The following is a 14557-nucleotide window of genomic DNA, read 5'->3' on the forward strand; positions in this document are numbered from 1 at the left end:
GTCTGCAGAGATAACATGGCTCTTCTTTGCAGAAAAAAATGTTATAAAATAAAGATAGAGTTGAAAAAAAGACCTTAATCCCATTGGTCCTTTGCAAATTTATGTACACAGAATGAACCCCTCACCCCTTAAGTGCTAAATTTCAAGAAGTTCAATGAATAGAAGATTGTTTGATCTGCACAAGGAGCTAAGTGTGAGGAGGGAGGGGCAAGCACTAAAAATGAAAGTGAAACCTTTTGAGCAGAATACTCCAGAAGTCTTGGGATATTTGTGTGTATTGCCTGAGGTTTATCATATTCTCTCCCTGGAGGAGAAAACCTATAATGGCAGCAGGCCGTAAAAGAGTGCAGAAAACCATGATTTAAATGTAGTCTTACTGACTAGTGATTCAAATCATGATTTAAATCAATTTGATTTAAATCAGATCCACCCTGATTCCCCACGTTAAACTTTTTGAACAATATGCATTTTCAAGCAATGAACGTCAGCACCTGACTTACTGTCTTAATATGCTTGGTTTGTGTAATTGAAGTATTTACCTTCATCAGTGAACGTATAATTTAAAATATAGTAAAATATTTGTTTTCTAATGCAATCAAACTTACCCAACTTGGTTTGCTGGGGGGGGGGGCGGGGGTGTTGTTTGCAAGTATAATAGACTATGTTTGACCATATCAATTCATAATATATAATCAATGTACAAATTAGAAATAAGTATGACGGCAGCTTTGTTTAACCATTTAATGCAACTGATTTTCAATATGATTTGTGAGTCAATTTTAATGGTCTATGATTATTTCTACTACTCTATACTGTCCCTGAGATTGTCCACTAGATTATCTCGACACTATGGTGTCTTACACACAGGGACAGGATTTTGTACTTTCTCTGTTACTGGTGTGGCTGCAGATAAAGTGCAGCAGCAATGGGGTTTCCACATGGCAGGTTTCCCCGCAGTTTCCCTGCTCTGATGCCCTGGAAATGGTTACTCACTTTTCCCTCGGCCACCAGGGCTTTTGCAATTTTTAAAAAATCGTCACTATACTATTGTTATATCAACATACCATTGTATTAATATGTGTACCAGTTACTCTGAATTCCTGTCTTTCATTTTTTTTAAAGTAAATATCCCTTCCTCTTGCCTTTTCCATTATATCTCTGCAAGGGAAAGGGCTAGAGACTTTTACAAAATGAAATATGGGAATTCGGAAAAACTGCCACACCTATTGGTACAACTGTATATTGATATAACAGTGCCCCGGTGCCAATTTTTTAAAAATTAAAAGCTCAGTGGTCAGGGACAGAAATGGCTGCCATGGGCATAGGGTCAGGGAAAACGGCTGCCACGTAGCCTAGAAAATCCAAATGTTCCCACCCATATAGCAGCAATTCAGGCTTTACGGCAATCTTTCCAAAAACTTCAGAACAAAGCAGGTTTAAGAAAGATCAGAAAAAAGCCAGGAAAACCCCCTGAAGTGCAGGAAAGTACCACACTGCTGTGGGAAAACACTGGGGGGGAAACCACTTCCCAAAAACATTGAACTTGAGGCAGATAACCCATGTGGAAGACACCTACATAGATTCTGCTGTTCTTATTTTAAATTTTATATTTGCATTCATTAAAATACTGTAAGACATACTGTCCACGAAATGCCTGTTTCAGATTTAATCCATGCATAATCAGCAACTTTTAAAAGTGGTATATTCATATTGCGATTCAACCAGATAATTTTTTTCCCTGTACTGATCACTTTTGACTGAGTCACTCTGACCCAATGCTCTTGAAAACACATGTTTTTTTAACACTGCAAAAACCGTAAGTGTCATCAGCAGATATTCAGTGGTCAAATTTAAGTATATTTTATTTGGGACTAATAATTTACCAAGTTCTGGCCCCGTGTTCATGTACAATTAATACACAGCAGGCCAACTTGCAACCCACCAAGTTTAATGCACGCCCACCAGCCACACATGGGGGCCCATGAGGGCTCGATAAATTTGTTTCTGCTACCTCGCCTGGGACTGTAAAAATGGCAAAGATGGAGGGTATTAAGTGTGTGGCAGACAGTAACACAGGGTGGGCTGCATTTGGCTCACTGGTTGACATGTTGATCAGATCTAATATACACAATTGAACTATTTATAATAGAAGCATGTAACTTTGAATGTCCCACATAAGCTAATAAGTGTTTTGTCATGATCTTCGACATAATCAGGACTGAAACTTGTTATACCAAAAAGAGTCCCCTGTTTTCCAGCCAATCAAAAAATAATGAGATCTGAAGTAAAAAATTTAAACTGGTTGAACCATGAATATACTCATACTGATTCAATTATTCTACTTTGGAATTTCATTTCCATTGCATATGTTTTCTAACTTAGTGAATTTTTTTTTATAATAGTAATTACTTTCAAACCATCATGGAAAGCAACTGAATACATACCAAGCTTGAATATATCAACTCTACCCCTTCCTGGCAAAATATAAACACAATTATCAAGCATAATTTAACTGTCACCATCCCTCAAATAACCTCTATAGTATCAATTTGATGACCAGTCCTAAAACCACCTTTCTTCCAGGATGCTTTTGCTGGGGTACCTGTGATCCAATCTATCAAGAAAGACCAGCAGCTCATGGAGATACAGATGTACACTTGGTGCACAGCCTCCTGCCTAGATTTGTTTTGTTTTGTGAGGTGTTTAGGGATTGATACCCATGCCGTCTAAGGACGCTAGCTGTACCACAAGACTAGTTGCAAGGCTCCAAGTTTGCTGAGAGTTATGGACTTCTTTTCATTTTAGAAGAAGAAGAAGATTTGGTTTTTAAAGGCCGACTTCCTCTACCTTTTTAAAGGAGAATCAACCCGGCTTACAATCTCCTTCCCTTCCTCTCCCCACAACCTTGTGAGGTAGGTGAGGCTGAGAGAGTTGAAAGAGAACTGTGACTAGCCCAAGGTCACTCAGCTGGCTTCATGTGTAGGAGTGGGAAAACCAACCTGGTTCACTAGATTAGAGTCCACCGCTCATGTGGAGGAGTGGGGAATCAAACCTCGTTCTTCAGATTAGAATCCACCACTCTTAACCACTACACCATGCTGGCTCTCCTCTTTTTATTTGAGGGGCCATGGCTCAGTGACAGAGCATCTGCTTAGCATGCAGGAAGTCCCAGGTTCAATCCCCAACATATCAAGTTTAAAAGATCAGGTAGAAGGTGAGATGTGAAAGACCTCTGCCTGAGACCCTGGAGAGCCTCTGTCAGCCTGAGTAAACATACTGACATTGATGGACCAATAGTTTCATCCATTATAAGGTAGCTTCATATGTTCATCATGTGTGCAATCTACAAAAATCAGTAGTGACTCTTTTTATGAGTCACTGAATGGGACTTTGGCCTCGAACATACACCCAGAGGAATGAAGTGTCAGAGACCTGACTCAGTAAAATGAAGTGCAGCACTTCAGGCTACATGTCATGAAAGATCACACTTTGGATTGTCCCCTAGTATTAAAGACTCCATGGAAACAGAAAACCAACACAGTGCACAGTTTTTTATTTGCATGGAGGCTTTTAAGTAAAGCAAGACTCAACGCTGGAATCTGCACCTTCAGTCTGAAGCAGGATAATCCATTCTAACGCCAGAAAGCTTCGTCACCTTGTTCATACTGGTGCCATATGAAAGAGGAATCATCCATCCTACTTTCATCTCCAGTAAGAAGGCTTTAGAAGTCATACTGTTTCAAACCACCCCCACCACCCCCAGCTGCAAGACCTGCTTGACAAGAGATGACATTGGAACACAAGAAATATGTGCCAACCCTACAGGAAGTAAAGCCACCCACAATCCACTTTCAGCTCTATTGTCTGTTCCCAACCTAACTTATGTTCCAGTGATTTCAATGGGACTTTGTCATGACTAACAATTGCTAGAATACATCTGGCAAATGACCCAAGATTCATGGGTACGCAGGGATCTGACAAATGACCCAAGATTCATGGGTATGCAGGGATCTGACAAATGACCCAAGATTCATGGGTACGCATGAGATTCATGGGTATGCAGGGATTTGAACTCCCCCATCCAATTATGTTTTATCTGCTACACCACAAATGGCATTTTAAACCCTGAGACGGTACAACTGGGGCCATAATTCAAAGACCTCCTCTCGTGCTTTTCCCGCGTGGGGCTTTCCCATTGGTGCTGGCCATATACTGTTTATTCCCCAATTTCTGCATGCATTTTTGTGCCTTAGTTTTCGGTTCAGTTTTGTTGTTGTTTTCCCCAGTTTATTTCCGGTTCTCTTGAAACCAATGTTACCCCAGTCTTTTTCTGGACCTGCCCACTCCTACCCACTCTCCAGCTCACTTTCGAATGATTGGACTAGTGTCATCGTCAATTCATTCCCTCTCCTTCCCCACCCCCGACTAGTGTTTTTTTTCAAACAGCTCTAAAATATCGAGATATCAATATAGTGTTGTAGTGACAGTTTAAGCAGGTTCTCTGAATTCCCAGCTTGCTTGCTTTTCTTTGCTTTTTGAAAGTAAGTTTCAAGCCTCTTCCCTTGCAGAGATATAAGGGGAAAGGAATATGTCCGAAAGGGAAGGGGCTACAGCCTTACTTTTTCTTAAAAATGAAAGCTGAGAATTCAGACAACCTGCTTAAACTACCATTACAACACTATATCTACATATCAATATTTTGGAGCCTTTTAAAAAAGGGGGTACTGTGACACCACCAATAATAACACTAATGATGACTTCCTTAAAATCCTGATTATTTAAGCCATGTGCAGAAGAAAATAAACTGATTCCGCAACTCTGAAAATGCACAAGGAGAGCAGATGTGCAGACGAGCCAAGGCCAAATAAATTCCAGTGCTTATGGATAGATTGCCAAGAAAATCAGGAGTAAGTTGAGCGTGCAGAAAAGCCCATTAACTGATGTCTCTCCATAGAAGTCTGGCAACAGCATCTGGTGCAGCATTGGAAGTTGTTTTTTAAAAATTGTCCTTCACCTCAAGGGCAGTTTGCCTAGCAGTGTGGGGCTACTCCCATAGAGGATGGCTAAGAAGCCTCACCATTCACATTTGAGTTTCACAAAGAAGGTAAGCTTTGTTTGTTTGGTTGTGGATGCAGAGCATCTGCCACAAGCATCTTCACCGTGACCAGTGTATTTTCATCATTTGTTATCAGCATCAACAGTATTCATGCTAATTTTTTTACATAAGAAGCTGCACCACCTTCTGCTCCACATGTAAGTGTTCTAAGCTGACTTCTATAACTGGAGTTCCAAAAATGCTCATGTAGCAGTCTTAAGTTCTAGAGGCAAAAGCATAGGAACCAGCGAATCATACCATCCAGCAAGGTGCCAAAATGCAGAACTTGCAAGTATTCCTTCTCACGCATAAACCCTTTCAATGGGGTGGCCCAGCCTTCACTCAGGACTTGAACCCACTGCAGATCCAGCTGAAAAAGGTAAAATGAGGCAATTTTACACAGAGATATGGACTGCCTTCTTGCCTTATCAAGATTTTCTTAAGTACAAGAGGACATCCACATTTCCTAGGACCAAAACATACCTCTCTCTAGATGATGAAAACTACACATAGGTTAAATTTTAAAAAATGGACATCATGCACTTTTGGCTGAAAACAAAGACATGAACAATTATTTACTAGCAAATGGCTATTATGGGCAGGATATACTTGGAAGGAAGCCCAGATACTGTGAGAATTCCTAGGACTGCCGTGCACTCTCAGCCTATACAGATTTATCCAAGGAGTTGCCTCTCGATTCCATGTACAGGGCCCATAGAGAGGGAGCAGGAACAAAGCCCCACCCCTGCTTACCACTGTGGTGATGAATCCTACAACTTATAGATAGGAGTGAGGCTAGCATGCTTGCTCACAAGTAGGGCATATTGCCAGTCCACTCACTCCTGCTACCCCTGTACTTGCACTGGGTACACAGACATATCACGTGTACATAGAGTTGCCAGGTCCCACTTCACCACCGGCAGGAGGTTTTTGAGCAGAGCCTGAGGAAAGTGGGGTTTGAAGAGGGGAGTGCCATAGAATCCAATTGCAAAGTGGCCATTTTCTCCAGGAGAACTGATCTCTGTCGCCTGGAGATCAGTCGTAATAGCAGGGGAGCTCCAGCTACTATCTGGCAGTTGGCAACCCTATGTGTACAGGGTAAGTGTCAGGGAATGTGGACAGTCAGCCTGTGTTGACATAGTCTTACCCAGAGTTGTTTCTTGGCCAATTTAAAGTATGACCAAATGCTAGGAGGTTGAGGTGGTACAACGGGAGACGGCTTTTACATATATCAATGGCACTCCCATCAGTATCCTAGGCAAGTGACCATGCCTCTATTCAATGTCAGAATTAAGATGCACCAAGGAAAAACAGTGAGCCTGCAAGAATCCTGAAGGGAAAGAACATGACCAGCTGTAATGGTATCCAGATCCAGGTTTACCTTTATTTCTAGCTCAAGCTAATATCACTGCAGGAACTGAGGGACAGGCATGTAATAGCTTGACCTCCATTTCCAAAGGCAGAGCTGCGCAACAATGTGTGACTGCATTGGCAAATGTTAGCCAGTAGATGGCAACATGTGTAGTCAGAAATGCTCGGAGTACAACAGCATTGAGAGGTAACTTGCCAGAGAGAAGAGATACTGTCAGGGCGTAGCTAGATAAGATGTGTAACTGGATCTTCCCAGCATTTTTTCTAAAAGCTAAATTAAAGCTGTTTGTGACTTCCCACATTGGGAACACTCCCCCCATCAGTTTCCCTTATCAAAAATACTGTGCACCTATTACTCTATCCCCCCCCTTTCAAGGGGAAATTGCATAGGCAAGGTAGTTTTGAAAGATAAAGCCCAGAAGGGTGGAAAGTTTAAATCCGCTCCGCCACGTCATGCAATCTCAATCTGAACCACACTCTCCCTGTACAATTAGGATCAACCTCCTCTCACCTCTCAGTAGAGCTGTACTTAAAATGTTTCTGATTACACCAGTGGCCATCTACTGGCTAATTACCTGAGCTTGGTTAGTGTCTAGATGGGATAGCTCCTGGGGAACCCCATGTATACAAGTTGTTGACAGCTGTGTTAGTCCAACAGTAAGATCCTAGAAGCCAAGCATGTAATATTTTCTTTAGGACCAACCCAATAACACATAACAGTGTGCAAATGTTCCGGTTCCCAAGAACTCTTTATCAGGCCAGATGTTACAAAATAAAAGGGGGGCAGATTTTTCAGGTCATCACAATTATGTGGGGATATGGGGGAATTTCAGGCAGGGAAAGAGATTCAAGGCTGCTGCTGGCCAGGGGCCGTAATAGCAAGAGGCAATAAAACAATTAAACTCCACCGTAACAATTCTTTCCAATGTTCCCTTATCCCTTTTAACCATTGAGAGTTGAGTCCCTTATCAGAAGAGAGAGTAGAAGTCAAATATATTCGTTTGTTTGTTAGATTTCTATCCCGCCCCTCTCCGGCCAAGGCCGGGCTCAGGGTGGCTTACATCCAAGATAGCTACGGTCGTAGTACAATTTAGTTTTAAAACAATACATTATAACACAAAATACTTTATCATTAAAATCTCTAATAAAATTCACAATTTATACATACTCATATCTAGAGGCGCCATTCAACATACTAATAAACTCTTCAGTCAAGAGGAGAAGACGGGTGGACAGATGGAACCAGGCTTGAATATACAAGGAGCAGGAACAGAGAGGTCAGTTATGATGGAAACCATTGCTGTCCCCAACCGTAGGCCTGGCAGAACATCTCCATCTTGCAGGCCCTGAGGAACCGAGTTAGGTCCACAGGGCCCGAGTCTCATTCAACAGAGAGTTCCACCAGGCTGGAGCCGGAGCCGAAAAGGCTCTGGCCCTGGTCAAGGACAGCTGGACACTTCTTGGGCTGGGGACCACTAGCAAGTTGTTATTGATGAGCGTAGTGCTCTCTGAGCGGTATATCTGGAGACACGGTCCTGCAGGTAAGACATTCCCAGACCATTTAGGGCCTTAAAGGTCAGTACCAAAACCTTAAACCAGATTTGGTATTCAATCTGGAGCCAGTGCAGCTGGTGGAGCTCTGATTGGATATGTACTCTCCAAGGGGTCCCTGTAAGGACCCTCGCTGCTGCATTCTGGACTAGTTGAAGTTTTTGGAGCAGGCCTAAGGGCAGCCCTGCATAGAGTGAGTTACAGTAGTCTAGCCTGGAGGTAATCGTTGTGTGGATCACTGTGGCTAGGTCCTGGTGGGAAAGATAGGGCACCAGCTGTTTAGCAAGCATGCAGATGGAAAAATGCTGCCTTGGCTTTGTGTGTGACCTGTGCCTCCATTGACAGGGAGGCATCTAGTATCACACCTAGACTCCTGACCATAGACGCAGGTATTATTTGCACCCCATCAAGAGTTGGCAGCAGCTGCCCCAACCCCTGCCCCCCCAGACCAGCTACAGGACTTCCATCTTCAATGGACAAGCTTTAGCCAACTTTGTTTTAACCATCCCACCATGGCCTCCAGACACCTGGCTGAAGCTTCTGGGAAGGCATCTGATGGGCCGTTCATCCACAGAAATAACTGGGTGTCATCAGCATACTGATGACAGCCCAGCCCAAAACTCCAGACCAGCTTGGCGAGGGGGCACAGGTAGATGTTAAACAACATATACATGCCCACTTGCATTCCAAAGAAGGGAGGTGGGTTATAAATGCAGTAAACAAGCAAACGAACAGGCGTCTGCTATCAATATCTAAGAAGAAACCAATTTTCTGGGCCCCTTCCACAGCCAAAGCAGCAATATCCAGTGATGACTGATATGCCTCCCAGAGAGTTTTACGCTCTACGACTAATAATCTACTGGTGGTCCCTGGCCTGAGGAGCGTGCGGCTGTCCTCAACAAGGGCCAGGGCTTTTTTGGCCCTGGCCCCAGCCTGGTGGAATAGTCTTCCTAGTAACATCAGGGCCCTGTGGGACCTTAAGGAGTTCCACAGGGCTTGTAAAATGGAACTATTCCACCAGGCCTATAACTAGGGTTGCCAACCTCCAGGTACTACCTGGAGATCTCCTGCTATTACAACTGATCTCCAGCTGATAGAGAACAGTTCACCTGGAGAAAACAGCTGATTGGGCCATTGGACTCTAGGGCATTGAAGTCCCTCCCCTCCCCAAACTCTGCCCTCCTCTGGCTCCACCCCAAAAACCTCCCACCAGTAGTGCAGAGGGACCAGGCAACCCTACCTATAACTGAGGGCAGCTGCAAGTTTTACATTGTTGTTGGCCTCCCCATCCTACCCCCGTTCCCCACTTTCTGACTTGTGGGGGTTACACTGCCTGGCAGGGGTCTACAGTGGCTGTTATCTCCCTATTATGAGAATGCCATCTTGTTATTTTATTTCTGTTTTATATCATGTTCTGATACTGTGGTTTTAGCCAATGTTTTATGCTTTAAATGATGTTACCCGCTCTGAGCCCGGCTTGGCTGGGAATGAGGGCAGGCTATAAATGTAATAAATAATAATAACAATAACAACAATAATAATAAAGGCAGAAGAGACATGGCAGAATTCACTAATGAAAAGAGATCCTCATTACATATTGAGGATTACATACAGGGCAGAAATATGGATTACCACCTAAAATATAAGTCTGTTATACACCTATCTTGTACAATGGCCTCTAGCCCACAAAATCATATGACACTGTAAATCTGATAATCTCTAAGTTGCCACCTGACTCTTTATTATGCGTTTACCACCTTTACAAGCTGCCTCTCTGTTAGATTGTCATGGCAATGGATGAAGTTCATAGTTCAAAACCAAACGGGATCCCTTTAAAATGCGACACAACCAGAGAAACAGCAATAAAAGTAGTTTTTATTGCAAGCCAGAACTAGTTAAAAGCAGCCAGTAAAATCTGTGCTCAGAAAAGTTTCAAAACAAAATCTCAAGGGTCATCAAAATGCACAGCTAAGGCAGCAGTGGTATTCTTTAATTGCTTGTTAGAATAAGAGTGTGCCAAACGAGAATATCAGGCAGGAGGTTATGTCTTTGATATGACTTTTGAAGATGGATGTACATTCACTGTAACGAGTATGGTAGGATGTCAGTCTTATTTGAATCAAGGTTTATTTTAAATCTCTTAAATCTCTTTCTATTTGCATATTGTATTTTGATATGGTTTATGAATATGGGCTTCCAAGTAATCTATTAGGATTCATGCAAGTTTTTCTCAAGTACTGTATATTTTTGTTTTTCATAGTGCCTCATCTTCTTTTTAGTACTTATATGTAGTTTACAGCAGATTTAGGCTGTTCCACAGAATGAATGCCACTCTTTAAGAATAACCTGCTCTATACTGCGGTGGACTGTACTTCCCAAATGGATGGCACTTAAAGCAAGCGGATCATTCTTGGATCTAAGAGTATGGGGAAGAATGTATGGATGAAGGTACTCTCTGCCCCCCTCCCTGTTTTGCCTCTAGGGTCTATCTCCTACCTTGGTAATCTTTAAAGAAGGCAAAGTATTGGCTTCAGCCCATGCTTGTTCCACCTTATTTTCTGGGACAAACAGCTCAAGAACATCTTTGATAGCAGAAGGAGGAACAATGTTCTGGAACAGAAAAAGCAAATGTTAAGACTTAAGTGGAAATGTTAACTGTGAAGGAAAGGTCTAAAAACAAAGGCGCTTGAAATCTGCAAGGCAAAAACAGAGTACCTGTTCCTGCAAGAGCTCCACAATCTGCTGAATGCAGTCCGATACTGAAGATACGTTGGTTTTCAGTACAATTTCTGACATCTCGGGTTTTTCATACTCTGAATCAATTCCAGTGAATCCTACAGATCATTAGCACTTTGTTAAGACGGTAACATAGAAACCAGATGGTAAAAAATCACAAGTAAACAGTTCTTTTTTCAAGAAGTAAGTTAAGAATGATGTTTATAACAACTATATTGGCTGCTGGAGATAGTTGATCAATTTTATACGTCCAGAATCCATGGAAAAACATTTATTTCTTGATGCAGTATAAGCTCCTACATTTACAGTGCCATCCTAAGCAGAGTCATGCCCTTCTAGGCCCACTGACATCAGTGGTCTTATAACTATCCTATTAGCTATAGGGTTGCCAAGTCCCTCTTCACCACCAGCAGGAGGCTTTTTGGGCAGAGCCTGAGGAGGGCAGGATTTGGGGAGGGGAGAGACTTCAATGCCATAGAATCCAATTACCAAAGCGGCCATTTTCTCCAGCTGAACTGATCTCGATCGGCCGGAGAGCAGTTGTAATAGCAGATCTGCAGCTAGTACCTGGAGGTTGGCAACCCTAATTAGCTACCTATGCTTAAAGCAAGAGAATTCATTGCAGCGGAGGCAGGATCATGCCTACACAGCTGACCACGACATAGTAATTCAAGGCCTCCTGTACCTCTCAGCAGCACAACAGGTTACTCCTACTCAACATGCTGTAATGTTTGTCTCAAGCCAGTGTGTTCTTTGGGGAGGCTTCAAGCTGAGAACCTCTTGCCAGGAGGAGGGAGAGGCAGCCCATGTGGAGTTAGGTGTTGCAGCTCTTAGGGGAGGAGCGGTCATCATACCTTTGATTTCTCCAGCTCGTGCTTTTTTGTAAAGGCCTTTCACATCTCTGCTTTCACAGATGTTTAGAGGAGCATCCACAAAGACCTCAAAGAAAGGGAGCCCAGCTGTCTCGTGGATCTTCCGAGCATTCTCACGGTCCTGTGTAAAGGAAAGGGAAAGTAGCAAATAATCTAGTGATAATAACATCAGGAATCTTGGTTCTGTCTGTCAGCCAGCTTTATTTTCCTTATTCCTCCATTGACAAACCCCTTCTCAGCCCATCTGAACCTTACATGAACACACATGGCACCGTCTTATACTGAGTCAGACCATTGATCCATCAAGGTCAGAGAGCCAGCGTGGTGTAGTGGTTAAGAGCGGTGGTTTGGAGCAGTGGACTCTAATCTGGCGAACCAGGTTTGATTCCCCACTCCTCCACATCAGCGGCGGACGCTAATCTGGTGATCCGGTTTGGTTTCCCCACTCCTACACATGAAGCCAGCTGGGTGGCCTTGGGCTAATCACAGCTCTTTTAGAGCTCTCTCAGTCCCACCTACCTCACAGGCTATCTGTTGTGAGGAGGGGAAGGGAAGGTGATTGTAAGCCGGTTTGATTCTTCCTTAAGTGGTAGAGAAAGTCGGCATATAAAACCCAAAAAACCAACTCCTCTTCCTCTTCTACTACTACTACTACTACTGTTTACTCAGACTGGCAGCAGCTCTCCAGGGTCTCAGGAAGAGGCCTTTCACATCACCTTCTATCTTTTTAACTGAAGATGCCCAAGGTTTAACCTGGGACCTTCTATTTAAAATTTGTATATCCTGCTTTATTACCCTACACTTAAGGAAGCTAACAATGCAACAAGAAGCTGCAGGGATCCAAAAATACAGGAGACCATTTAACAAATAAAAATAATGCCCAGATTAAAATAAATGTAGATTAAAAATAGAGCCAAATATAACAAAAGTTTACACACACACACCACACACAAGATGCCCTTCGAAATATATCCTGCATGCCTTCCTGAATATAGCTGGTGAAAGTGCCCTCTTTGTATCAATGTACGTGGAACTGAATGAGTTAGCAGAGCAGACAGGGAATAACTCAGGGGCACAGGGGAAGATAGCGTGTGTGGAAACAACTACAGGAAGTGACTCAGCAGATAGAGAGATCAGGAGATAGAAGTAGATTAGTTTAAAAATGACTTTTCCTTATTACTCCTGCCTGACTAGGTTTGCCAGCTCCCTTCTGTTCCAGGGGACAGTGAATAGCCACGCACAGTGACATCACTTCTGGCATGATGCGGAAGCGCTGGCATCACACTGGGGGGATGCTGAAGCATTTGCCCCAAAACTCTATGGTTCCCACAGAGTTTTGGGGAAAGCGACAGAGCATCTCCCCCATTGTGATGCCGGTGCTTCCTCATCATGCCAGAAGTGATGTCATCGCACAGACACTGAACACCCCCCCTTTTGGCCAGACTGCTTCTGCCCGCCCAACAGCTGAGCATTGGTGGGCGGCTGCAGGAATCGCTGGGAGATTGTCCACAGTTAGTGGGCACCTGGGAACCCGATGCCTGACTCTCAGTTCATTCTTACTCTCCTTGAAACACTCTGCACCCATTCTGGTAGGCCACTCCAGAGGACTCAACCTACCACAGAGAAAGCCTGTGACTTAGCTGTCTCCACACAGACAATCCTTAAGCAGAACACCACAAACTTACAGCTGTCTGTGGAACACAACCAATGCTGTAACATTATGCAAAGCAGACGGTCTACCAATGACCCGTTAGCCCTTCCTCCTCATCAAATTGTCTTTCTATTACCACCTTACTATTTCAGTTATTATTATTCGATATTTGACTCTTCCTCTTTCAGAGCAACTTGGTTCCCAGGTGATCTCTCAGGCCTGAACTAGATGTTATGTCTGGCACAAGTTAGGTTAGGGTTTACTTGACTGGGATTTTCAAGTGCACCGGAGCCCAATTCAGCTCATGATAGCAGTGCAGGGGGAGGAGGGACTTCAGCTTCCCTCCCTGTGCGGACTTCCTCAGCCAGAACAGCTTTGGGGAGGGTCCTACTTGCCCTGTTGCAGAGCTCCTCATACATTGAATGCATCTGGAAAGAAGAAGAAGAAGAGTTGGTTTTTATATGCCGGCTTTCTCAACTACTTAAGGGAGAATCAAACCAGCTTACAATCGCCTTCGCTTCCCCTCCCCACAACAGACCCCCTGCGGGGTAGGTCGGGCTGGAGAGTCTTAGAGAGCTGTGACTAGCCCAAGGTCACAGGCAGTACAAAAAAGTGACTTACGGTAACTGAAAGATAATAGATCAAACCAGACAGCACTATTAGTCTCCTTCAGCAACCAAGGAACACAAGGACAATGGAGACAAATCCTTTTTCATTCATGAACAGACCCTCCCCCCAGTTGTGACAGCATGATGTAGTGGTTCGAGTGTAGGACTAGGATGTGGAAGACCCAGGTTGGAATCACCCCTCTGCTGTGGAAGCTTGCAGGCTGCCCAAGGACCATTCAGTCTAACCTACCTCTTAGGTAGGGTTGTCAGCTCCAGGTTGGGAAATACCTGGATATTTGGGGGGCGGAGCCTGAGGAAGGCAGGGTTTGGAGAGGGGAGGGACTTTAATGCCACAGAGTCCAATTGCCAAAGCGGCCATTTTCTCCAGGGGAAGTGGTTTCTATCACCTGGAGGTCAGTTGTAATAACAGGAGATTGCCAGCCACCATCTGGGGGTTGACAACCCTACTCGTAGGGTTATTGTGAGGATAAAATAGAAGAGAATGACATAAGTGTCTTTGGATCCCCATTGGGAAGAAAGGTGAGGTATAAATGATGTAAACTCTTACTATTACACAACTGCAATGCTGTATAAAAGTAAATTGTATAACTGATCTCAACATTTGGTTATAATTTGAATATGAAGAATTTCCCCTCCTTCATTTTAACATACT

General features: G+C 43.6%; 1 protein-coding gene across 1 annotated transcript in view; it reads right to left on the reverse strand.

Moving 5' to 3' along the window:
- PAPSS2 (3'-phosphoadenosine 5'-phosphosulfate synthase 2) overlaps positions 1-14557 on the reverse strand; it is a 61609-nt gene that overhangs the window by 12110 nt on the left and 34942 nt on the right. Inside the window, exons 5-8 of the mRNA XM_056850497.1 lie at positions 11608-11746; positions 10733-10851; positions 10514-10627; positions 5354-5465 (exon numbers count right to left, since the gene is read on the reverse strand). Coding sequence (XP_056706475.1) covers positions 5354-5465; positions 10514-10627; positions 10733-10851; positions 11608-11746 — 484 coding nt within the window. The remainder of the gene's footprint in view (positions 1-5353; positions 5466-10513; positions 10628-10732; positions 10852-11607; positions 11747-14557) is intronic.

The sequence above is a fragment of the Euleptes europaea genome, chromosome 5 (assembly GCF_029931775.1).
Source record: "Euleptes europaea isolate rEulEur1 chromosome 5, rEulEur1.hap1, whole genome shotgun sequence".
In the NCBI taxonomy this organism is placed as follows: domain Eukaryota; kingdom Metazoa; phylum Chordata; class Lepidosauria; order Squamata; family Sphaerodactylidae; genus Euleptes; species Euleptes europaea.